Raw genomic sequence first — 25,927 nt, 5'->3', positions numbered from 1 at the left:
CTGTCCCTCCCCTGCGGGCCTTGGCCTGTGCTGTGCCCTCCACTGGGAACAACAGAACAACCCTCCCTCATCCCGACCCCCAGTTTTTCCGGATCAGATCCAGAGTGTGCTCTGACCTCCAAGCAGCCTGGGGATCCTTTCTCAGCACCGTTATCACCGTGGGGGTCTCCCTCTTCCACTAGACTGTGAGCCCCTCAAGGACAGAGCTGGTGTCACTCGCCTCTGTCCCCTCCGAAGACCTCTGAGAACCAAAACATGGGAACCCTGGGGTGCTGCTAGATAAGCACACTGCTCCACAGCAGCTGCTCCTCCTGGAGCCCCAGTGGCCTGGAGGGGAAGCCCATCTTCGTTCACATGGCACTCCCTTGCCTTTGACCCACGCAGTCACAAAGCCCTGCCCTCGGCCCTTGCCCTCTCCTGTCCCTTGCTCTCTGCCTCCTCCTGATTGTTCCTCCCCACCCCGAGCCCCACGTGAGCCCCTGTGGTCTTCACAGGAAAGGGAATGCTCCTGCCTCTCTTTTTTCAACCTCCCACCAGCTCAGAGAAGGGATCTTTCTACCTAATCAACAGATGAGGAAACTGAGGTTTGCAGCAGGACCAAGGCTTCTGGAGGTCATACAACGTGACAGCAGCAGAGCCAGGACTCCACAGAGATTTCCAGATTCCTGATCTGTATACTTCCCTCGCATCATGGTGTTGAGTGTTCTGGGAACCCAATGGGCAAGTGTGTGCAGGGGTTGCAAGGCAGGGTATCAGGAGAGGGCAGCTTGGGCCATGGGAGGACCAAGGGAACCCTCCTTTGGTGGGTGAGAGGCACTGTGAAGAGATACCTGGGCAAGAAGGGTGTCAGCACAGGCCCCCCCACGGGCGGACATACAGCCTAGTGACCTGCGCACTCAGCTCCAGCCCCTGGAAGGCACCGTTCCCAGCTGAAATTATATTTTCAATTTCTTCTCTGAGTCTCCAAACAGAAACATCTGTGGCCTAGCCCCAGGCCCTGGTTATGAGTTCTTTCCTCTTTCCTCTGGACCACTGACAACTGTTTCATTTTCTCCCACTCTGGCTAGGCTGGAAGCTCGAGAGGTCACTGTGTGTCTTGTTTGGAAATGACCATAAATGAGTCTGTTTTTGCTGAGATGGTTAGAGAGCAGCGGGAACTGGGAGGTGGGGTGGGGGACAGACCCCACATTCCTGACACAAGTGTAGGTAATGGGAGACTTGCTGAGGCCCAGACGTGAGTCACACTTGAGAGCAGAGGCGGCACGGGACCTGGGATCGTTTGACTTAGGATGCTCTTGCCCAAAGGCAAAACCAACAATCTGGTCTTGTGTAATGTCACTGTGACAACAAAGCCAGGTGGCGGGAAATCACACAGCCCGCTGGGTGACCTTCCACTGGGCTGGGACAGCGCAGGTCTATGCTCCAGGACCTGTGCTGTGTGTGGCTCAAGGTATGGCCTGGGGCACAGAGTGACCTCTATCTGTGAAAGGAAGGGTCCTATCAGGCAGCGTCTAAGGGCCTTCCCGTGGATCTCAGCAGGCTGCCAGACAGCCAGGTGTGTGGTGTGCTCCATACTGGGTCAGGGTGAGCATCAGAGGTCCTTAGGAGGTAACAGAGCTAGGTTTAAGGGTAGGCAGCACATCTCTCCCTGGATTAGGACAGAGTTGATCATGAACTTAACTTCTATTCAATTGTGAACTCTCTTGAGAGCAAGAACTCAGTCTTATCTGGCTGTTTCTTCCAGCCCAGGGGTTCTATGAGGTTGAAGTGATGGGCCCACCGGTCTGGTCCAGCCCGTGGTTATGACCTGAGATGTGGCCTGAGTTCAGGTCATGGCACTACATGCACCCCTCATTCATGTCAGTGTGGGGACCTCCTACGGGCAGTGGGGCTCATCCCCAAGACGTATGGCCTTTTCTCCCCAGGGTCTTCACTGACCTTGAAGGCTACTTTCCCAAGTTTCTCCCTTTGAGCTGTTCGAGAATCTGGGATGAAAACAAAACGCAAAGCCTTTGTAATCCAACCCCTCAGAATAGGATTCCAGGAGACTGGGCCTGCTGTTTCCCATTACAGTGGTATGTTATCTGATGGGTACTGGCGGGAGAGGGGGGAAGCAGCATTCCCAATAGTCAGTCACCCACTCAGCTTTTCTGAGAATAATTCTGGGAAAAATCTCACCGCATTCACTGCCCAGGTGGACCCACCATGGTGGGGCAGGTGGCAGAGGCAATAGAAGAGGCAGACAGCTGGTTTCAGGAAACTCCTAGCAGAGGATGGATACCATACCTGGGGGAGGGAGGGAAATGGGGTGGGGCAGCCCACAGACCCAAGAAGGAAAGGCCCCTGGCCCAGTGTACTATAGCAGGCCAGAGGCTAGAGGCTCAGCACTTCACCTGACATCTGACTCACAAGGCAGCCAGAGCGGGCCGGAGGGGTAGCCATGGCCCTCACCAGGCACCACAAGTTCAGAGCATGGTGCTAGGAACTCCCCAGATATGCGAATTTTCAGGCCCCACCTAGATCTCCTGAACCAGAACCCCTGGGGGTAGGATCCCTCTGTGTGTGTTTTACCACAGCCTCCAGGGATGCTTGCTAAAGCTTGAGGACCTCACTCTACCCAAGGGCTACAGATGGATGGATACCACAGAGGGATACACGTGTCAGAGTATCGATCCCCACACCCAGCAGGAGGCTGGTGGAGTCTGGGCCAACAGAGGCCCCAGGCCAGTCGTCCCTCACCCTGTGTGCTGCACAAATGTGATTTTCTATCTGTAACACAGGGCTGGGAAGCATGGCTAGAGCCTTGCCTGACCCTCACGGTGAGCAGGAACAGAAAAGGGCAGGGCAGGGACTCAGCGTGGACCACACAGCCCAGGCCGTCGGCTCGCTCCTGGCTGTAGGCAGTGACCCCAGTTTCCCCCATCACGTCACGACACACAGCCACAGCTGGGAAGGGAGGGGCCCTGAGAGAAGGGGACAGAAGAGGAAGAGGCGCTTGGGGCCCAAGCTCACACTCAGATGACTCCGGACTGAGCTCCCTGACAGACCAGAGCCCTGAGTCATTGTCAAGCATTGGACAGTTAGGGCTGAGCCCAGAAAGTCCAACTCACTGGCTGAGTCCTGCAGTGGAACCGTCCTTGGGCAAAGAGGAATTATTCCAGATGGGGCCGTTGGAGAAGCGCTGGGTGGCGGTCTCCTCAGATGGAGGCCTCCAGGGTCGGGGAGGTGGGCGGAGCCTGTGCCCAGGGTGTGGTCCACAGCCCCGCTTGGGAGGCCCACCTGCAGGAAGGATGCCCTGTGGCCTCCCACCCTGGCCTGCGAAGGGTGCCAAGGCCAGTGTCACCTCTTTTTTCCAATGCTGCCCTTCTCTCATCACCTGGAATGAGTGGCCCTTTGTACATGAAAGGAAAGCGACCTGCATGGGCCTTTAATCCTCCCGACGAAAGAAAAGCCAGCACATGACCCCACAAGAATGCTTTGTCCCTGGCTTGGTGGGCGGGTAGGCGGACAGATGAACAGATGGACGATGGGGCATAATGAGGATGTCCCAACGTCTCCTGCATCCCTACCTGGTGTCGCCACTGTGACCGTGGCTCCAGTCAAGGGCTCACTAGCCTACGGGTGGGCAGCACCCCGAGGCTGCAGGCGAACCCCCGATGGTCAGAGCCCCAGGGCCCAGCATCGTCCCTGTCCTCCACCCCAAGCCGATCTCTTCAGAGTCGGGGACACAAGGTTCTGCCTAAGGCCACGAGGCCTGGGCGGTTCACACAGGACCAATGAGAGCTGTTTACAAAGCACCAGCAGTATACCCAGCGCTCTTCAGAACCCTGGGCTTGGCTCTCCCAGCTGACAGTGTGACAGACAGATAGGTGAAGTCTAACAGCTCATGGCCAGAAAGCAGAAAGGACCGGAAGTCTAGAAGCCTTACTTACCACATGGGAGTCATAGTGCTTCCCCAGGAGGAGGCACTGGGATGCACACCTGCTCCTGCCACTGTGGCTCCTGGAGGCTCCTGAGTCCTCCAGTCATAACCCAATGGCTCTGTGAAGGGCCTGCCTGAGGCTGGTGGGGAAAGGAGCCAGAGCTACAACCCCAGAGCCCTCCAGATTACTGCTCCCAGCCCTGGGACCTGGTCAGTGGGCTCCTGAGTGAGGTGACCCCAACTCACCCCAAGCCTGAGCTGGATTAGAGGAGTCAAGGGCCCCCATCCCTGTGTCTGCTCGGGGTTCAGAGGGCCCAACCCACACCACAGGATGACTGGGGCCTCTCCCCCCTGATGCAGAGGGCACGCCATCTCAGAGCTACGCCCTGGGGGCCATAGGCCCTCTCACCTCCCTGTCCTGTTCAGACACTGCCCCCTGCCCCTCCCCCACCTGTACCCCTACCTGTCCTTCCTGACTGGGCCTCACTGCCATGAGCAAGGAGGGACCCCAAGAGGCACCTACTCACACCACCATGCGTATCATAGGGCAATCTCAGGAGCTGTCTGAAGACACGTCGCCTCACAGATCACATGCCTCTCCACTTAGGCCACAGAGACCACAGAATGCTACATACAAACAGGCCCCGAGCCCCGCGTCTTTCCCTTCTGCGGAGGTCCTGCCTCACTACGGACTGGTAGTTGGGGCAATCCAGAAACACATCCTCCTCCCCGCAGGTCTGACGACTTCCAACCACCACACCTCCCAGCCACTCAGGTGAGCTTCCCGAGCCAGAGACCTGACTCACCTGGTTCTGATGCAGAGCTCAAGGGGCGGGATGAGGTCATTGTCTTTGTCCTCAGGGACGGTCTGGGTGGTGTCTGTGGGCCAGGAGAGAGAGGCATCAGCCCGGGGCCTGAGCTTCCTTTAAGGTCGGCACCCATGACCCAGCTCCCAGCACCTGTCCCACTTCTCATCATGGCTGGACCCATCCTTGCTCCTGCCCATTGGTTCTCTCCTGGACCACAGCACTCCTCATGGCCTCCCGCCTCCACTCTACTCGCCTGCTCCCCGTCAGCCACTAGAAGAGTTCTTTCTAAAAACACATCTGATCCCACCACTTTCTTGCTCCAAAACCTTCCATGGCTCCTCAGTGCCTGCCCAAGAAAACCCAAACTTGTCAGCACGGTATTCCATACTCTGCTACCACAGAGTAGGTCTCAACTTCTCCTTACACCTGTAAGGCCATCAGTTTCTCAAGGCCTCGCTCTGGCTCCTCCTGTAGGAGGAGCACAACACACAGTCTCTGATCCCCCCAGTCCAGACACAGGTCTGCGGGTCTGTGCTCTTCTGTGACTGCCCAGAGGATGCGTGAGAGCCAAGAACACAGGCCAGGGGGGCGGCGCACCAACGGTCAGCCGGATCTGCTCCTGCTGGTTGGCCAGACCATCGTAGTAGTACAGGTCGAAGAGCCTCTCGGCCCTCCAGTCTCGCAGGAGCTCGAGCTGCAGGCTGAAGAGGACACTGAAGTGGCTCTCACTGCACACCACCCAGATGGGGAACCTCGGCGTCTTCAGGAAGCAGCCCACCTGGGAGAGGGAAAGGGAGAGGGAGCAGATACAGAGGCCTGTGTTAGCCTCAGGGAAAGGGCCCGAGCATCCTCCATCTAACCCAGGGTTGGGCTGGGGTCTCTCAGAGAGACCTGCTGGGGATCACGGCTCTTGAGCCATGCTGAGAGCCCCTTGCACTGCTTGCAGACACGGACTCATCTCCCAGAGCCATCCCCACTACTCTCAAGGCATTTCCCTCACACACGGTAATTGCCTTAAGGTGCCCCAGCCTGAAACCCGGGCATCCCCACTGCTTCTTCTCCCACACCTAGCTGGCTCACAGTGCTGCCCATCTTGCCTCCAGAGGCTCCCCTGCAGCCAGCCGCTCCTCCCCAAACAATGACCTCCTGATTGTTCCACACCCCCACCCCGCAGCTGCACCAGCCTCTTACCAGCCCTCAAACATGCCAGCACGGCAGGCCCCTGTGCCTGTGCATCCACCGTCCACCACCTAGAGCACTGGGTGGAGGAGACACCTCTCCTCCCCTTCGGTCCTGCATCACCCAAATGACCCAAACAGGGAGCACAAATCACCTCCCTCTGGCTCTCGGGTGGGGGGTTACTAGGAAGTAGGTACTAGGAAGCAGGTACTAGGTACCAGGTACCAACCTGCAGTGCATTACTGCCTCACCCAGCTGCGCCAGCCTGCCCCCTGCACGCTGGACTATGCCCTTAGCACCGAACGCTGGGGTTATAAGTCAACATAAGCAAATGTTTGACAAATGCAGGTCCTCATGCATGACGTGGAACTCGAACTAGATAGGACTTTACCTTGAAGAGAGGTGGGTTTGGAGCCATGGGGAAAAGGGAGAGAGGGCCTCTGGGTGAGCAGTCTTTGGTGGGGGGGGGGGTTCCAGGAAAGAATGTCCAGAGACATCCAGGGACTAGCAGGGTATTAGGGAAAGAGCACAGGGGATGGAGAGGATAAGAAGCTGGGACTTTCTGATGACTCTCTGAGAAAGCTCCTCAAGGAGGACTTCTTCCATGGCAGAGGAGTGTTTGTGGAAGGCAGATGGCATGGAGCATGCCCTAGGACCCTCAGTGCTGCTGCTGTTCAGGGTAGAGGAGTGACAGGAACCCTCTGCAAAGTCCAGCTCAGGGGCCTGGCTGGCTCTGCCCCTTGGGCCAGCCATCCCTCTATGTGCTCTCTCCCTGTCACCTGTGTCTCCCTGGGGCGGCACCTCTCCCAACCCTAGGCCCTGGTTTAGTCAGCTCTGTGCATGCCATGGGCCAGGCTGATTCTGGCCTAATCCCCACCAGCCCCAGGGAGATGTTTGCATGCTCAGGTATTTACAGCCACAGCCTGCGGATTAAGGAAAGAATGGGAATTATTTTTCCAGTGGGGAGAAGGGCATACTTTCTCTGGCCTGTCACAGAAGAGTGGCCGAGCAGTCTTCCTGGGGCCCCTCGGAGCCCTTCTGGGAGCAGACTTTGGGCTGGGGTGTCTCAGACAGGGGGGCTGTGCTCAGAAGGCCCTGAACCAGGTCCCTGGTAAAAGACTTGCCCATAAACAGCTGCCTCCTCCAGAGGGCCAAGCATCCTGCCCCGCCCCCACCTGGCCAGTAGGGCCCTCACCCCAGCCCCTTGTGACATTAAAACGTGACTACAGAGCTCTCTTGGTGGATGTGGGGGAATTAGATGCCTTAGAGACGGGGCTGGACGTGCCTAAACCCTACTGCAAACTTGGCTCCTGTTCCAGGCTCAAAAGAGGCTTTTCTGGCGAGGGCCTCACCTCGAACAGTGAGCCTTCTTGGGGACCCAGGGCTCGTTTGCTGCAAGGAAAAGAGCTGTGCAACCTGCCAGGGGGCAGGCGTCTACATAATCAGCCACCCTGAATTTTCCAACAGAGGGACAAAAGGGCAGCTTGCCATTTATTTATTCAATGGTCAAAAGATTACAGGCAAAAAAAAGCTGCCCAGAGACTTTATAAATGAGTTTTCTCATTCAGGAGCCCCCTCCAAGTGGGTGACATTTTCCAAAGATGAAATTCGCTTCCTCTGGGTTTGGAGGTAGCTGGCTGAAGGCCCTGGGGCGAGGAGGGAAGGTGGGGGGCACACTTCCTTCGGTACAGTCTCAGGCTTGCTCCTGGCAGAGGTGCATACGGCACCATTAGGAATCACATGTAAAGGGGGATTTTTGTTTTGTTTTTAAAGATTTTACTTATTCATTCATGAAAGACACACACACATAGAGAGGCAGAGACTTAGGCAGAGGGAGAAGCAGGCTCCATGCAGGGTGCCTGACATGGGACTCGATCCCCAGACTTCAGGATCACACCCTGAGCCAAAGGCAGATGCTCAACTGCGGAGCCACCCAGGCATCCCAAAGGGGGATTCTTAAATCCCTTTGCAGAGGTGAGGTGAGTGACGGCCCCACACCCAGCTGTGGACCGCTAGCTTAGAGGCCCTAATTTGAAAAAACCAATGTTTGGTTGCTGGCAGTCACAGTCACCACCTGTCATCTCCAAGGGTAACTGTCATTCACTGTCATGACTTACGCTTCGGTCCCAGGCACTGTGCTCGACCATGGGAGGAGGAAACAAGGCCAGTCTTGTCCTCAGGGGGGCTCACCAGATTCATGGGGATGACAGAGAGTAAACAAATAGTCATACAGAGACATTTGCACTGCACTGCCCTGAATCTACGGTGCAAGCAGAGTCACCTTAATTGTTTGTTTCACTAAGAAAGAAAGCTGGCCATCAAAGTCTGACACGCCCTCGACTGCAAGAGTGCCTCCAAATCTCAGAAACACTCAAAAGTGTGCAAAGTTTGCATCTCAAAAGCAATGAAATGGGACACTTGGAATGAGGAGGCGGCCTAGGAAGGAAAGCATGATGGTTCCATGATGGAGAAGGACAAAGTGGCAGGGGACCATGAGAGTGGACCCCTCTTTAGATGGCTGATTAGGTCAGGAGAGGCTTCCCTTGAGAAGTGACAGTTAAGTCAAAAGATGAAGGGATGAAACAGCAGGGACAGCGCTCGTGGGGCCTTGCAGATTGTGCTAAATTCAGGGTTTCGGTCTCTGCATTAGTTAGCTGGGGCCGCCATGACAAAGTCCCACAGACCCGGTGGCTCAAACAACAGAAATTTGTTTCCTCGCAGTCCTGGAGGCTGGAAGTTCCAGATCCAGGGGTGGGCAGGACTGGTTTCTCCTGAGGCCTCTCTGCTTGGCTTGCAGATGACCGTCTCCACTGTGTGTGTCTGTGTCCTAATCCCCTCCTCTTGTAAGGACGCTAGTCAACTGGATTCAGGGTCACGCAGATGACCTCATTTTAACATAATCACTTCTTCAAGGCCCTGCGTCCAAATACAGTCACATTCTGAGGTACTGGGTGTTGGCGCTTCAATGTGTGAATCTGTGAGGGATACCATTCAGCCCCCAATGGCCTCAGAGGTTGGCAAAACCACCGACAGGAGGGAAGCAAACAATGATGTGATTCAGTCTACTCTTTTAAAGACCACACTGGCTTCAGTGAAGGACCAGAAGGGGGTGGAGACAGAGGCCAGAGGCGTCACAGGTGTCCAGACCAGCACCTGGTGGCTTGGACCGTGGCAGAAATGGACATACTGGAGAAAGGACTCCGGGTAGGAGTCACGTGACCTCCTGGTGGTTCAGGCATGCTCCTGGGTTTGAAAAAGTTGGTGCTATTTGCCGAGCGGGTAGGAAACGGGAGGAGGACGCTGCTGGCAGAGCTCTTCCTGCCAGGTTTAGTCTCTGCTCAGGTCCCTTCACGGGGACAGCAAGGAATGTGCCCTGCAGGGCATGGGAGAAAGGCTGCAGTTAAACACCTGGTCCCACGCTGTCCTTTCCTGGACTGCCAGTCCCCGCCTCACCCCCCACCACAATCACCTTGAGTCAGCGGGGGTTGGCCTTCCAATTGCAACCCCCTATGTGAGCTCTGCGGTGGCAACAGTGAGGTGCAATTCAGGTGGGCAAGACCGGCCCCCAGGGGTCATGGAGAGCCAGCGGAGGTCCAGGACGGACAGCCAGGCTGGGGCGGGAGGCTGGCTAGTTCAGCAGGAGTGCGTTTCTCGGCCCAGAGGCTCCTCTGCTTCCCCAGCAGGCACATCCGGAGTGCGGGTCATCTCATACACTCACTGATGGGCAGGCCCTCCCTTACCCCCAGCGCACACATACTCAGTGAGGGCCCCAGAATCAGGCTCCCAGCTAGAGCCTGTAGTGAGAAGCCCCGGACAGGCTGAACAGCAGGCAGGCCCACTTCTGCCTTCTGTGAGAGAGAGTCTAAGCCTTACAAGAATAGCCCCACTGTGGATGCCAATCCCCCGAGCTGTCCCAAGTACCAGATCTTCCCCACGGCCACACTGGTGCTGCCCAGCGGAGGGGGACCAGGTCTGAGCGTGGATGCCAAACCTCCTGGATTCCTCCCACACCCAACACGGCCAACCATGTAGAACCAGAGGAATTCAGTGACAGAAGGGATGGCAGGTGGTGGCAACGGAGAGGACAGGCTTTGTCTACGCTGCCAGACCTCTACCTTCTCCTTCAGAGGCCCAGTCCTCAGTGAGCTCTGGGGAAGAGGGTCGGCCTGAGGGTCCTTCCTTAGAGAGCTTGCAGCCCCAAGGCAAAGGAGCAAACATCCTCTTGCTGCAGAAAGATACAAGCCGCAGTCTTCGGTCAAGCATATAACAGCAAAGGGGGGTCTGTGTGGAGTCAAGAATTTGGAAACTTGTAGGGCCTGAACTTCTTCAATCAGCATTTTATTCCAAGGGAAGGACGACCCCCAACTGATGTTCCCATCAATTACCCTCCACAGACCGAAGGAAAATAGTTTACTTTTTGACCAACGCCCTCAACACAAGAATGAAACCAGGGCTCCTGGTAAGCCTGGGGATTCCACGAGCCCGGCCAAGGTTACCTCTCTCAGCCCATGGAATTTCGGGCTGAATGTTTTCAGAGCCCACCCAGGGCTGGATGCTCAGGGGCCCCGGTGCTTCTCCTGGGCCATGTGGCCACATTCCTGGGCTCCCTCCTGACACCAGTAAATCAGGGAGGGAACCACTATCCTTCTTTTCTCCCTAAGGCTGTGGAGACCATGAGTCGGCTTTCTGTCCTTGGGGGTAGGATCTGGGGACGCCGGCGCACCACATGTTCCATTAGCAACAGGACAGCACACCTGAACTTGTGACATGAGAGAAGGGCACCATGAAACCAACCAGAAAACAATGTCTTCTCTGAAGATACAAAAACCGAGACTCACAGAAGGTCTACCAGCAAGCTAGGACAGGGGCCAGTGCCAACCTCGTAGAGGCATGCAGCCACCCTACCCTGCCCAGCTTCACAGAGGCCTAGCCCTTTCCAAGACCCTGGCTGCAGGGACAGAGGAGAGAAAGGGACCCGTACACCAGCAAACAGACTGAGTGGCCTGTTAGGGGTTGAACTGGGCCCTCAAAAAGATATGTGGAGATCCTAGCCCCCAGAATGTGACCTTACTTGGAATTAGAGTTGTTGTAGGTGTAACTAGTTAAGAGGAGGTTAGTGGAGGAAAGCAAGCCCTTAGCTCCACGTGACCAATGTCCTTATAAGGAAAGGAGAAGGCACATGGGGAGAAGATGGCTGTGGGATGACAGATGGGAGAGATTGGACTGGTGGACCCACCAGCCAAAGAATGATGCCAAGGATCGCCAGAGAACAGCAGCAGTTGGAAGGGATGAGAGTGGATTCTCCCAATGGGTTTCAGTGGGGACACAGACTTGCTGACATCTTGATTTTAGACTTCAGCCATGCGAACTTCTGCTCCAGGACAAATCTCTATTGTTTTAAGCACCCAGTTTGTGGTGCTTTATTGTGGCGGACCTAGGAAGCTCTGACAAGGCCTGAAACTTTCAATCCCATCCTTAGAGAAGACCCCATTCCCCTGCCTCCAGCCAGCACACACATACACCCTGCCTCTGCTCGGACCCCCAGTCACACTGTAAATCCCTAGGAGTCCCTTTGAAACCACCTTTCCCAGAACACGGTTTGGGCTGGCTTTGGGCACGAATTACATGCCAGTACTCAATGGCAGTGAGGTTAGACTTCTTCCCAAACCTTCTGTGATTGAGAATGGACCAAATTCCGCCCAGCTCTGGGAACCTGAGTTGAACTTCCTTTCCCCCGCCTTCCTTCTCACTGTCCCAGGGAGCGGCGCCCCTCCATCTCCGGAGACTTGAGCTCCCAGTACCTGGCACACATTGTAGTGCTCAAAGAGAGATAAGAATCCAATGTCGCTGCGTGCAGCAATGCCTTTGAGTAGTGTGATGTTCCCGTTCCCAGAATCCAGCTCAACCACGTCGTTGAAAACATTGGACACAGCTTTCCCGGTCAGGAGCAGATTGACAAGTTCCTGTAGATGAAAGAAAGGGGAAAGGCTTGTTCAGGGTTGATCGGGAACAAGAAAAAAAAAAAAAGGTGAAAAAGGAAGGAAAGCAAGGAGGGAGAGAGACCAAAATCACAGGGGGCTGGGCCTTCGGGTTCCCACCAGCCCGCAGGGAAAGCTGCCAGCGGTTCCCAGCCAAGCGACCCTCGGAACTCATCGTGATCTTTACTTCATGGGCGTTCACGTGTGCACAGGCCCCTATCCCGAGCCCTGGGTGGCAGCAGGAAAGTGGGGGTGTCCTGCTGGAGGGAAAGAATGGCTCCCAATCTCGGGCATCCGGGTCTAGGGCAGGGATCAGGTGCATCCCTGTGCGGCTGAAACACAATGTAGGATGTGACTGGGACTATAAAAAATGTGTGCTCGGAGCACTCCGGGGCCAGGCGGGCACGGGACCACATGGCTGAGTCAGAGCCACTTTGTAGAGAAGCCACATTTGGGTGGGTCTTGAAGGATGGCATTTTTTTTTTCATAAACTTTTGTATTTTGAAATAATTTTAGACTCAGAAGAATTTGTAAAAATAGTACCGAGTTCCTGTGCACCCTTCACCCAGCTTCCCCCAACGATAACATCTTACACAACCAGCACTGGTTATCAACACCAGGAAGCAGACAATGGGGCAAACACCAAGAATGCAACTCTAGGCCTTATTTGGATTTCATAGGCGATGCGGGGTCTTTGAGCAGGAAGGGAGAGTGGAAGCCTGCAGAGGCAGACAGGTGGAGGTGGCGGGGAGCCCTGGTCTGGGTTCTAGATCTGCCCCTGCCCTCGTTGGCCAAGCGCCATCACGCACTCGTTGGCCATGTGACTTGTGCTGCACAGCCAAGAGGCCAACAAGCCCGCTGACCCCGGAACCGGGAGACCAGTGACCTGTGGAGCCCTGTTCCTCTGGTGGTCTCCTTCAGCCAGAGCCTTCTGCATCAAGGTGGCAGGAGAGGATTTACCAAGCTACACAGCTAGTTAGTAACAGAGCTGGACTTCCGCCCACATTTTCAGGCTCCCTGCCTGGTGTCCTTCCCTCACCCCTCATGTGTTACCCTCAGGGTAGCCCCTGGCCAAGGAAGGTCCCAGATGAATGGTGGCCACTACGAGCCTGCCGCACAGCTGAGGAAGGATCTGAGTGAGCCCAGCCTTGGCACTTGGGCAGGTGGGACCCTCTGTCAGGCCCATCCTGTCAGGACTGGTGTGCGTGGAAGGCCAGCAGGCAGCAGTCGCCCCCACATTATGTGGGAATAGCCGTGATAGCCCTTTCCCAGCATAAACTCTGGAGGGAAGAGTTCACAGAAGTGTTTTCCCCTGAATTGTAACAGCCATGCCCCAGTTAATAAATCCCTCCGTCAACACCAAGACCCCTGCCCCGGTGACAGTAAAAGAGGCCCCCTCTGATGGCCACGGAGGGAACCCCATTGGAGGGAGATAGCGAAAGGGCCCCATTGTGTCCTTACAGAGGAAATGAGAAAGAATTTGGAGGAAATGTCTGCTCTGAGATACTGCACCTCAGGGGCAGTGGCCCCGCTAAGAAAGGCGCGGCGTTTTTCAGATGGGTTCGAGTTTTCCCATGTGGTTCTCAGGGGAAGAAAAAGGTTCTTGCTCCCCATCTGTCTCAAACCCTCCTCAGCACAAGGAAGCCCACTTGAAATGGGGAAGGCAGGGGAAATAGGCTGCTCCCTACCCCAAGACTCAAAATCACGCCGTGGCAGAGCATACTGGTCATGGAGACCCTTGCTATCCAAAGTGTGGTCCATGGACCAGCAGCATCCCCTCTGGGAAGCCTGGGAGAAATTCAGAACTTCAGGCTCCAGGCCAGACCCACTGAATCTGAGCCTGCTCTTCCACAGGACTCCCAGGGGATTCATGTGCAAGCACGTCAAAGTTCAAGAAGCAATGCTTTATGGGCACCTGGGTGGCTCAGCGGTTGAGCATATGCCTTCAGCTCAGGGTGTGATCCAGGTCCTGGGATGGAGTCCTGCGTTAGGCTCCCTGTGAGGAGCCTGCATCTCCCTCTGCCTGTGTCTCTACCTCTCTCTGTGTGTCTCTCATGCATAAATAAATAAAATCTTAAAAAAAAAAAAAAAAAGCAGCAGCAGCAATGGTTTAGTCCATGCTCTTTGGTCTACAAAAGAAGGAACTGGGGCTTAGGGAGAGGAAGAAGATCAGCCCAGCTCATTCATGTGTGAAACAGTGAACATGGCTCAGAACCAGCCCAAGATTCCGGTCCAGCATCTTTTACACACCCCCTTGGCTGTCCACGCCTGCTTATACGTCTCTTTTTGCCTGCTGAGGGAGAAGCTCCCACCAAGAAGACAGGCCCCCCAGAGAGGGCATAAGGCCATCCCAGGTAGATAGGAAGGCAGCTGCTCACCCTGAGGACTTCCTCTAGGAAGGTGGGCATCAGCCAACTCAGCAGCCCCCTCAGCTTCCCGGCATAAACCTCAGACCCCGAGCTGGCCCCTGCCTGGTACCTGGCTATGTTGGCAGAGCAGACACAAGTAAGCCAGGACCCTCGGTTGCGCCCAACAGACTCCACAACTCTGCCCAGCCTGTCTGTGCTATACGTGCTGCTCCGTGTGCATCAAGGGTCAGACATAACTATGGCCTGGTGGCCGTTCTGGTGGCCTGGCCATGCAGAGAAAGGCACAGATGGAAGCCAGGTGCAGCATCTGGTGCCTCATCCTAATGCTCCCTGATAGGATCAGGAGCAGATCTCCTCCCTGGTATCATTGGCTGTCTGGTGGGAGGATCGATGACGTGTGTAAGCGTTCCCCCTGCCCCATGAGACCCCTCAAGGTCTCTCGTGAGGCTGCAAAGGTGAGGGTCATTGCCAATATGGTGCCCTGTGCAAACATAAAAGGTGCCACGGGGCTCTGACTGGGGCTCTGGGCTGTGAGGCGCCTGGCTCTGTCCTTTGCATACCCTGCAGTGCCAAGCACACAGATGAGGCACAGCAAGTTCTCCAGAAGTGGAAGCTGAACTGAGTGGCCTTTCAGGGTCTCCTTGACAGTGAAGTCCAGCAGAGGCTGGCACGTGAAAGCTGCTTGGAGAAGGATGGCAGGGGCCAAGCAAGAAGGCAGGAGGAAGGAAAAGAAGTGCCCTGCTGCCCAGCGCCCCACTGCACCCCCTGACCTGGGTGCAGTATCCATGTGCTCCAATCAGGTGGCTGGTGGGGATATCAAAGTCTTGGCGGACACTAGAAAACACAGAAGAGATGGTATTAGCATACCTCTGCCTGACTCAGGCCTCCTGGGCAAACCTCACTGGGGGACCAGGGGCTCCCTCGGGTTCCAGGCTGAGGCCCAGAATTCTGGATCTGGGGGCAACTCAGGGCTCTGCAGCGCATGCTCACTCTGCTCTGGGCAATGGACTCCATCTGGCTTCACCGGGGCCACCACCAACATGCAGAAGAGTGATGCAAGCATGACACAGCAGAGAAGCCCCTGAATTTGGGATCCAGCATCCCAAACTGCCATTTACCAAAGTGGGAACTGGAACTGGGACAGCCCCTTCCATCTCCCGGCCTCAGTCTGTGAGCCCGCTCAGTGGGATTGATGGTCTCTAACACCTGCTAGAATCCTAATACAACAGCTGCCACCACCTGGGCATGGGCCTCATACCAGGCCCTCTACATGCATAATTCCCCAAATGCCAAGAGGAAACCAAAGCTCAGAGAAGTACTGACTTGCCCAGGGCACTGGGTGTGTGGGCTATGGAGCTGGTGGGGGACCCAGCAGCCAGCCTTAAGGCCTGTGCTCTCCTGACCCCAGGTCACTACAATGGCTCTACCTTCAGAAGGGGGGCCCCAAAAGACATGTGGTGAAAAGCCCCTTTGCCAAAACACATCCCTCACACCAGAAAAAAAAAACGATTTCTTAGGGCAGTATGGAGCTGGGGACCAGATGTCATTGTCGGCAGGGCTCTGTCATATGTGAGGCCAGCACCAGGAGGCAGCCCCACCCATCTCAAAGCTCTCCCACCATCTAGAAAGCCCAGGCCTAGGTAGGACACAATTGCTTTTACCTACCCCCACGTAAATCCTTCGGGAGACCAAGTGTTAATTGTTGACCAGAACCGTGGACGGTTGGACAGGAAAGAGCCACCATCTATGGAACGTGCCTGGAGGATGCCAATTACAGCCCTGCCCCCAGCGAAGTAGGATCACTATATTTTATAGACATGGAGAGACGCAGAAGGGCATCGCTGGAGGTGACGGCACGCTGCCAGCCCAGCGCTGTGCCCGTGGCCCGGCCTGCCCCCTCCAGCCCCACCCCAAAGAGACCACAGACAGACAGCCCAGAGGAAAGGGCTCAGCAATCACAATGTTTGTTTTCTCTTTTAGTGGAAGAGAAGAGAAGCCTGGTCTCAATTTTATGCTTTAAATCTAAGATCTGCCATAAGTCCACAAACCTAAAACACCCTAGTCCTGTATCCTTCCCAAACGAGTTTAGAAACTCAAGCTCCATGACCTTTGCTGGAGAAATGCTTTCTTGTGGTTTTTAATAACCGTGGCCAAATGGGGATGGTTTGCGGTCCACACGGCAAGATGGGCCGGGTTGGCACTGCAGGGGCCCGGCGGAGAAGTACAGAGGCCTGAGGGTCCTGGGAAGGGCCTGGGAGGCTCACCCATCAGAGAAGCCCAGCAGGCCGGGGAAGGAGCCGGCTGGGGCGCCAAATGGCCAAAGGCAGCGCTCGACTGGCGCTCGTTCAGGCAGAAGAATTGATGGAAACGTTCTGCGCAGCATATATGGGCATCTTCTAAAGGGAAGAAAATAACCTCAAAGGAGCCCTGGGTGGACTGATAATCATCACTGGCTCCGAGCCAGCCCAAAGCTTTCAGAAGCGGTCCGATCTTCATCATCTCACAGCCTCGTGCTCACCCAGCGGGTTTGAGAGCCTGCGTCAGCTGAGAGCGGAGAGACAGGCAGAAAGGACAATGGGAGGAAATGGTAATTGCATCCTTAGGTGCAAACACGATGGGAAATTCAGGAGTGAGCGCTGAGCTTGAAAGGGAGGAACGTCTGCATTTCACATTAGGGCACTCGCAAGACGCCAGGGAGCAGCTTACGGCTTAAGAGATTTACAACTTTGGCAAATCTAGATGCCCAACCTCCCTCTAGGGGAATTCCCTGGAGAGCTGAGTGTGAGGAGTCCTTGAGCAAAGGAAAAACTGGGCTCTGCTCTGCCCAGAGAGAGGGCAGTTCAAAGGGCAGGGCCGTCACCAAGCTGGTGTTCCAGCCCCAGCCGGCCGTGTGGCAGCCAATCTCTCTTCTCCAGGCCTCAGTCTCTCCTCTTGTGACATAAGGCCCTTGCACAAGATGAGTGGTGTTGGGCACCTGGGTGGCTCAATGGTTGAGTATGTGCCTTTGGCTCACGGCAGCATCCCGGGGTCCTGGAATCGAGTTCCACAGGCTCCCTGCTTATCCCTCTGCCTAGGTCTTTGCCTCTTTCTCTGTCTCACATGAATAAATAAATAAAATCTTTAAAAAAAAAAAAAAAAGATGAATGGTGTTATGGGCTGAGCTGTGTTCCCCCAAATTCCTATGTTGAAGCACCGACCCCAGTACCTCAGGATGTGGCTGTATTCAGAGACAGGGCCTTTAAAGGAGTGATTTAAGATCCCCGAGCCCATCAGGGTGGGCCGGAGTCCAATATGCCTGGGTCCCTGCAAGAACAGGATACCAGAGATACGAGCTCACAGGAGGAAGACCATGTGAGGACACAGAAGCAGGCAGCCACCCCCCAGGCCCAGGAGAGAGGCTGCAGAGGAAACCAACCCTGCTGATGCCTCGATCTTGGACTGCCAGCCCCCAGAACTGTGAGTTTCTATTGTTTCAGCCACCGAGGCTGTGGTGCTTTGTTATGGCAACCCTAGCAAATTAACACGAGCAGCGTCCGATGTCTGTTTAGACTTAGAGCTCTTTCTTCGAATGTCATCTCCTAGGCAGACACCAAACATATAAGACATAAAGGCAGAGCTGCTCTGGCTGAGGGGTCCCCTCCTTCTCCCTCCTCCAACACCTGTAGCCTCTTGGGGGATCCCCCAGGTCTCCAAGGTCATGCAGCCTCCTGGGAGCAAGTGCTGAATCAGAGGAGGGGTTGCCTGGGCTCTGAGGTCCCCATACTTGCTGGGCTTCTGAGCCACAAGCTGTGATGAACCCTTCCCTGGGATCGATGCCATTCCATCCAATGAGCAGGCTCTGCCTTCCACAGTCCACTTGGGGGACCAGACAATGCTGGGCTCTAAAAAAATCTGCACAGCCCAGGGCCAGCTACTGGGCTAGGTGACAGGAGCCAGGAGGAGCCACAGCCTGATGACACCAGTACCCCCCCCAAGGCTCTTGGCACTGGAGACCCCTCAGGGAGCAGGAGCTGACCTGGATTTTCATTCCAAGAAGCATAGGGTAGGAGGAGCCTGAATGGATCCACCCAGGGCAGGGACCCTTATGAGGAGGGGCTTGGCCCTGGCTGCCCTGCTACTAACCTCCTCAGCATCCTGAGAGCAAATGGCCAGAACCTGGACCCACGGTTGGAGTGACAGTTTGCCACAGAGGTATCCAGAGGAAGAGGAACAGAGAGCTCTGCCCAGGATGCCAGCAAGGGCTGCTTCTCCCAGCTGTGCCCCCAGCGAGAGCTCCCAGAGACCAGGCACTGTACCAAGACACAGAACAAAGAGGACACTGGGGCTGGCACAGCCCTCAGGGCTCAGCAGTTTGCAGATGGAAAGATGGGTGCCTCGTGAAGGAACACAAGAGGCCCAGGGCTAGTGACAGGTGCCAGCCCGGACTCAGCACCCAAAGCGGGGCTAGAGCTCCACGGACTCCCTCCAGGCACTCCTCCTCACACGTCTTAGAGGGGCAGCTTTTGAGCTGAGCCACTGAGCAGCTTACAATGCTTGCGCCTTAGAATCTGCAGAACCTACGAGCTCGCTTTCAAACACATCCTCTCCTAAAGCCCCGTGAGGCCCAAAGAGCAAGAACCACCTAGGGGGATAGTGAGGCCTGGCCAGGAGAAGGGACCTGTGGTCTTGTGATCACACAGCCAGCCAGCAGGCAGGACTGTGTCCCCACACAGAGTCCACTGTGGCCTGAACCATGTCGTGCTCAGCCTGGCTGGCCAACTCCAGGCAGCTCCGAGAGCCTCGGAGCCCCACTCCTGGTCCCACCCGCACTGGCGGGGGCACGGCTTGTCCCTTCACACTAAAGCCTCCCCAACATGCATCTGAACATGTGAATCTGGGCATCTTGTGCAGAAGTTTCTCAATAAGAAGGAAGTATATGTCTCCATGTCCCAGAGACACGGTTCCTGCCTACAGTCAAAGCCACTCACCTAAAATCAATGTCCGCGAGGTGGAGTCAGTGGCCAGCTCGGCCTCAGACTGGCCGTGTAACCTCAGGCAAGTCCCTGCCTCTCTCTCAGACTGTGTCTTCACTTATAAAAGCAGAGGACTAGAGCGAGGGGTCTCAGGGGACCTTCTGGGATGTGCCTGGTTCGTGACTCTGATGTTGAAAATATCATGCCTAAAATAGGTGGTAATTAACCCAGGAGAATCCGGCCAGCCACCTCCCTTCAACCTGACCCCAGAGCACCGGGCCTCAGGAGCACCACCACACCCTGCTCTGGCTGGTCCTCCCTACCGCCCCCTCCCCTGAGAATCCTATTGATTTGTGAGGACAAACCAATAGTGAGAAGGGCAGCTTGGAACAACTACGAGAACCTGGGCTCCGAAGTCAGGGGGCCCTGGATTCGAATCCAGCCACTGCCACTTACCAGCTCTCCCCCTTCTGAGCCTGCCTCCCCCTGCAGTAGGGGTGGGATGATGCCTCCCTTTACTATAGACTGCTGTGAGAGTGAGGTGAACTATATAAAGCATCTGGCATTTGGTAAATGTCACTTCCTTTTTCCTACGATAACAACAATAACAACAACTAAAAACACAATGACCGAGAGGTCACGATTCCCGCAACCTCAAACTACTCGTGTGGCAGCCAAGAACCCAGAATAAATGGAGGTCTGCGAGCAGTTGAAAGTAACTATGAATATCTAAAAAGGATTTGGGTAGAGCGGATATTGACTGTTTTCCCAGGAAGGCCTGCAGGGAGTGGACGATGAGTCAGGACACCTGGGTGGCAGGCCCCCACTGCCACCTGCACTTTGGGACCTTCTGCAAACAAACTGCTTTCCATCTCTGGGCCTTTGGTGGGTCACTCCCTGATGGGGATAATGATATGCACCTCAAAGATCTGTTGCAGTAAGGGCCCTGGCCACTCAAGGACCTCACAAACAGCACAGGGCTCCACAGGTTGGAGGGGCTGGCTGTTACTTCTGCTCCCCAGGCAGGGGCCAGGACAGGAAGGGGCTGGGTGTGGACCTGAGGGATGGGGCACAGTGCATGGATGGAGAGAAACGAGTGGGCCTGGAAGAAGGAAGGGAAAGTAGAAGTGTCCAAGGCCTTCCCGAGCTGTCCCCCTCCTCACCACCCACAAGACCCCGCCACCCTGAGTGCTGGCACCTTCCTTCTCAACCAGACCTTGTGCAATGGTTCCCTGCAAACCCCCATCACTGGCCTTTGCCTGCTTTGTTCTTGCGGCCTGCCAAAACCCTTCCCACATATCCCTCAGAGCCCAGCCGAACGTCGCCTCTTCCATAAAGCTACTCCCTCACCGCAGGACAGATGTGCCCCACTCTCTCCTGAGCCAGCCCTCTTCCTTAGAGCACCTGCCAATGCTTTTCCTGTGCCTGCCTCATCCCTCCAGGCAGCAATGACTTTGAGGGCCAGGGTTATGTTGGGTTCATCTGGCCCCCTGGCACCCAGAATTGGACTCTAACTCGGCAGATGCACAGCAAAGGGGCCCTAAATCATGTAAGCCTGGCCCACACCCATCGGAGGAGAAGCTATAAGGAAGGCCCTGATGGAGCAGCCTCCAGAAGCTGAATCCCAGGAGGTGTGCGGAGGCAGGCGGAAGGAAGCATCCCACCCAAGCAACCGAGGTTGGCCTGGAACAGAAGATCCTTCCAAAATAGTTCATTGCCTCTCCCTCCTCCCAAGGCCCATCCTCTGTATCTGGACACCCAAGCCCTCCGAGGAACACGGAGGAATGGCTCGTGGGTAGGAATGCTAGATGCACTGAGAGTCAGGAGCCTCTCCTAGCTCTGCCGCTCACCCCAGGGTGCTCTGGGCTTAGTCGCCCTCATCTGCCACAGGGGCTCAATGTTCCCGGGCAGACCTACTGCCCTCAACCACACCCCGCTGCCACTCACCAGCCGGGACTTGCCACCTCAGCAGCCTGGGGCCGGGCCTGCTTTGGCCCAGGCCATGCCGGCAGAAATTAAATGGAGAAGGAAGCTGGTGGACAGGCATCTGGTTTGGGATGGGCCTACTTAGGGGTCTTGTTTCCCACCTCTCCTTCTAAGTTGGCAGACACAGCAGGGCAGTGCCTGTCATTCCTCCCCTAGCCCAGGAAGGGCAGGCGGGCATCGAGTCTTAGACTGGAGGCCAGGACACTCAGGGATGGTGTCAACTTGCCACCAACCTGCCCTAATTTCTTAGAGCCTTGGTCCCTTCATCTGTAAAATGGAATAATGGCCCCGGGTCTTTGGGCTGATCCTTGGGTTGCTACATGCCTTCAAACCCCAGAGTGGCACTGAGGACCCTCCCTGTCTCCTCCACCTGCGGTGAGGCTGGGTCTCCAGCCCCTGCCTCCCAAGGGGTAAGAGGCCCCCACAGGGTCCCCAGAGGGAGCTGCTGAGAGATCTCCAGGACACAGCTCTGGCCCACTGTGGAGGGGACACGGGAGCAGGTGGCCAGAGAGAGGGTCTCCTGTTTCCAGTGACAGAGGTACCTGCAAGCCCTTTGGTACCCGTCACCTTGGTCTCCTCAGACACATTTGCTGAAAGCGCTCACAGGCATGGCCACCGCCCCAATCTGAATCAAGGTTACAGAGGACTTGGAGGTCACTGAGGAAGTTCCTCTCCTCCTGTTTCCCAGCTATACTCAAAAGATGTTGGCAGGTTAGGCAGGAAAGGCCTGTAGGCCCCCTGTCCTGTCTCTCCTGCTGCATGTGGGAGGCCCAGGTGAGAGAGGCCAAGGGCTTTGTTCAAGGAGCACAAAGCGGCTACTGTGTGGGGCCGGGGTGCCTGGGCTGGGTGCTTCTGTGTGCACCGCGTTATTCTGGGCTGGAGGAGTCCAGGCAGGCGTGCAGGAGGATGGAGGAGGAAGCTGGGGGGTATCCCACCTCCCCCACCCCTGTCACAACAGCATAGCTGGGACCACCAAGAACAGCCTCCTGCTCAAATCCTTATGCCACAAGCCCCTGGCCCAGCCCACGACTGAAGGATCTGGAAGCTTTGTCATTGCTTTTCTTCGTTTCCAACGGGAGCCTGTGGGGGCCTCGATTAAGGTCCAGATCTGACCCACCCCCAAAGTCACATCTACTCTCCTGTTCCTGGATGCCTCCCAAACTCCCAGTTCCTGACGAGACAGCCGTCCCTTTCCCAGGCAGCGTGTGCCCCTCTGTGGGTCCTGCCTGCCTTCTGGGCCCTCCGTGTCCACACGCCCCATGATGGATACAGCCCAGACCTGTGCACCATGAGGCGTCAGGAATGGGTCGTGGCTGCCAGCAGGCCGAGGAGCGCTGGGGAAAGGGTTTCCACGGGGCACCTGGGTGGCTCATCTGGTTAAGCGTCGCCTGTCTCAGCTTGGGTCTTGATCTCAGGGTCCTGGGATGGAGCCCCGTGTCAGGCTCCGTGCTCAGCGGGGAGTGTGCTTCTCCCTCCCCTTCTCCCTCTGCCTCTCCCCCTGCTTAGGCTCTCTCTCTTTCTGAAATAAATAAATACAATCTTTAAAAAGGTGGGGGGCTTCCTCTCCACGGGGCTCACTGGAGCCTACCACGCAGCAGGAACACAGCTGAGACAGAGGAAAGAAGCGTGACGGGACAGAAGGAGGGACACCATGTCCCAAGGACGCTGTCTGATTCCTGGATCCAGCCACTCCTAAAGCTGTGGGCTTTTGATATGAATCAATTAATAGTGCTGTTTTCTGCTTACGTTGGCTAAGAATCAAGTTTCTGCCACTTGCCTTTGCGTTACCAACACTCATGGTTGGCTTTCATTTCAGGGCTATTTCCACAAAGAAATAAACTGTGCTGTTGTTCTTCCTCTCCTGGAGAAAGTCAGAGAGAGCCACAAAGCCACCATGGTGTGAGTACTGCCCTTCACCCTCAGTGCCTGTCTTGGTCTGTTCAAAAATGACCAGCAGATGACAAACTACTACCCATTTTGGACTTTCAAGATTGCCTCTGAATGGCCCCAAGTTGCCCCTGCAATGAATGCCACGGGTCTGAGGCATGAAAAGGGTCTCTTCCCAAACTGTCCCCCCTCTACCACCACCTAGGCCTAAGCCACCCCATGGGCGTCTCCGGAGCCCTCCCTTGTGCCAGGACCTGGCTCACTGCTCACTCCCTGGGGCCGGAGCACCCTTGCACTGCATTGTGCAGGTCTGGCTCTGAGCTGGCCTGACCCCAGGGCCCCGAGCATCTTTGGGACTTGTGACAACATGCTGGGGAAAGTTCTAGGCCACACAGTTCAAAAGGCAGTGGCGCTAGGTAAGCATCAAAGCCTGTATGAGATTTACTGTAAGCAACTCAAGATCTTAGGAAGGAAAATAGATGGCTGGAAATCAAGCGGATAAAAATAAAACCTTCACAAGGCTTTGCAGTCGGCCCCAGTAAACAAAACTCAAAGGCCAGCTTCAGTACGGTTATTTCAGCCTCTGAGGGTAAAGTGGCCAGGCTGTGCCAGGCTGCATCCGCATCTGCCCTTGGTGCCCTCACCCTGGCTCCCCCCAGAGCTGGGAACAACCACTGGACAGAAGGCACTGACTTGGGTGCAAGGCCTGCCCCTGGGCCTCGGGGCCCCTGCTAGAGAGGGAGGGACAGCCATGCCCTCAGTCACACACACAATCACACAATCAAGTCACCTTCACACCATCTCGAACATAACCACCAACACCCACATCATCTCACACCCAGCCCCACAACCTCACGGGAGCCCTCACGCACGCTCACGCCGCCACAAGTGCACACGTACTCGCTGTACTTGTAGAGCACTGGAGGCTTGTTCCCAGCCCCCCACTCTGTTTCTCCCGGGCTGCACAGCACATGATCTGGGCGACCGCTCTCCTTGGACTACCAGGTCATGTTTTCAACTGCCCAAAGTAGTAACAGATCACCCTGAGACGGCATCAAAGGGTTTGGCGACACTGAATCCGAACCTCAGAGCAGGAAGGCCCTCAGGGATCGTCTGGCCCTGCTCCTGTTAAGCTTCTCCAAACAGGGGTCTCCTGGGGCCAGTCTGGGAGACAGGGAGGGGCAGGAAGGGGTCTCCACCTCTCCCCCATTACCACCCCCCCCCCACTCTAGGCCTGCTGCATCTGCTTTTTATTGAGCTTTGGGATATAGTTTATTTGGGAAAATGTTAGATTTCAGGTTCACAACTCAAAGAGTTTCAGAAGCACCAGTTTGCCTCCCTCCTGTTAGAGATAAAGGGCCTAAGGCGCAGGCTGGGTCAGCCACAAGCGTGTAGGCAGCCAAGCAGATTGGGGACTCGGGTGTTCGGAAGCTACATCCTAGCCAATGAGGGGGATGCTTTCATGTGAATTGTCACCCACTGGGCTGCCCCGGACAAGCCAATCAGCTCAGCCGGACAAATGGAGACTGTGCTGGATGACATCTGCCCCCATATGCCCCAATGTCCATAAAGAAAAGACTTTGCAAGCTACCAGGCCCTGCGGCAGGCCAGGATGGGGTGGGCTTTCACAGTCCCAGACTGTTGTCACTGCCAGGGGAATCACAGCAAACCTTCAGCCAGGCCTGGCAGCCCTCTTGAGATCAGAGATCAGAGGCTCTAGGGAGCCGAGGGAAGCACCGCTGGAGTGCGTGACTGGCATAGAGGAGGCGTGGGCCACTCCAGGAGCTCCCCTTCTAAGGCCAGAGAACAGCTTCTTCAGAGGAGCCCTGCGATGCCAGGAATGCTAACGCGTTCTTTTAAATCATTTCAGCGTGAATCTCTCACAGGATCTGGGCACCGTTTCGACAGACTGCTCTCCTCACCATTGGTCCCATCTTTCCACCTCACGCTGCCACCCCTTTCAGGGAGCCCCCCAGACCACAGGGAGGAGTGTCTGGCTCTACTCTATGTCGCCAGCAGCCCTGTGCCCAAAGCCTGCCCCATTTCCCACCCAAAGTCCTGTCCTCAGTCTCTCAGTCTGTCTAAAAGTGGTTTTGAACTTTGACCAAACAAGACACTTGTGCCGAGTGTCTTCTCAGGCACATCTTTGGGTGGTGCCTTCCCATGGCAGGGATGGGTTTTCCAAACTCCCCTTCTCTTGCCTGCTCTGAGCACCAGCACACAGCACCCGGGAGCCTGCGGGCATGCCTCCCATCACCACTTACGGTGACATCCCTGTGGCCATGTCTCCACCACCAGGCACCAAGCCAGGACTGAGGGCAAGACACAACAGGATGGGACATAGGACACCTCTGAGCACAGCTGTGACAGGGTCAGACCAGCAGTGGCCATCATCTAAGGCTTGCTACCCACCAGGAGCCGACGCAAGCACTGGACATATAAATCTTTGTTCAATCCTGTAAAGCAGGAACTATCGGTCCCCCTTTCAGAGTAAAAAATTCAGGCTCAAAGGAGTAGAGAGATTCAGGCCTGCAACCAAGCAGCAAACCCAAAGAGCCCCATCCAGGGCCCTACTGTCTGGGCTGAGCTGTGGGAGCCTGGGCAAGCCTTGTTTCTTCATCTGAAAGACAGGGAGGCTAATCACTAGTGCCCGCTAACAGGGTTGGGGGGTGGGGATGAAGCTAGTTTCCTGTGTAAAATGTTGCAGCATCGGGTCAGGCACATAGGAAGCTTATGAGATGCCCGTTACTATCGTTCCTATTGCTAATGAGTGTATCTTCTGTGTTGCCTTCTTAGAAGGGAAGGGGAGGCCCAGGAGTAAGATGAGCCCAACCAGTGTGGTGCC

The 25,927-nt window shown here is 55.8% G+C and overlaps 1 protein-coding gene across 5 annotated transcripts in view; it reads right to left on the bottom strand.

Moving 5' to 3' along the window:
* MINDY4 (MINDY lysine 48 deubiquitinase 4) overlaps positions 1–25,927 on the bottom strand; it is a 104,645-nt gene that overhangs the window by 4,982 nt on the left and 73,736 nt on the right. For 2 of the 5 annotated variants that reach the window (XM_072764654.1, XM_072764652.1), the window contains exons 14-17: positions 14,818–15,091; positions 11,712–11,873; positions 5,329–5,509; positions 4,729–4,801 (exon numbers count right to left, since the gene is read on the bottom strand). In XM_072764654.1, the coding sequence (XP_072620755.1) occupies positions 4,729–4,801; positions 5,329–5,509; positions 11,712–11,873; positions 14,818–15,091 (690 nt within the window). Of the gene's footprint in view, positions 1–3,937; positions 4,063–4,728; positions 4,802–5,328; positions 5,510–11,711; positions 11,874–14,817; positions 15,092–25,927 lie in introns of those variants that run through there. The other 3 variants (XM_026019098.2, XM_026019101.2, XM_072764653.1) reach the window with 2 other exon arrangements.

This window comes from Vulpes vulpes, chromosome 7 (genome assembly GCF_048418805.1).
Source record: "Vulpes vulpes isolate BD-2025 chromosome 7, VulVul3, whole genome shotgun sequence".
Lineage (NCBI taxonomy): Eukaryota > Metazoa > Chordata > Mammalia > Carnivora > Canidae > Vulpes > Vulpes vulpes.
The sequence above is the reverse complement of the archived record's forward strand: the minus strand, read 5'-3'. Positions and strand labels throughout refer to the sequence as shown.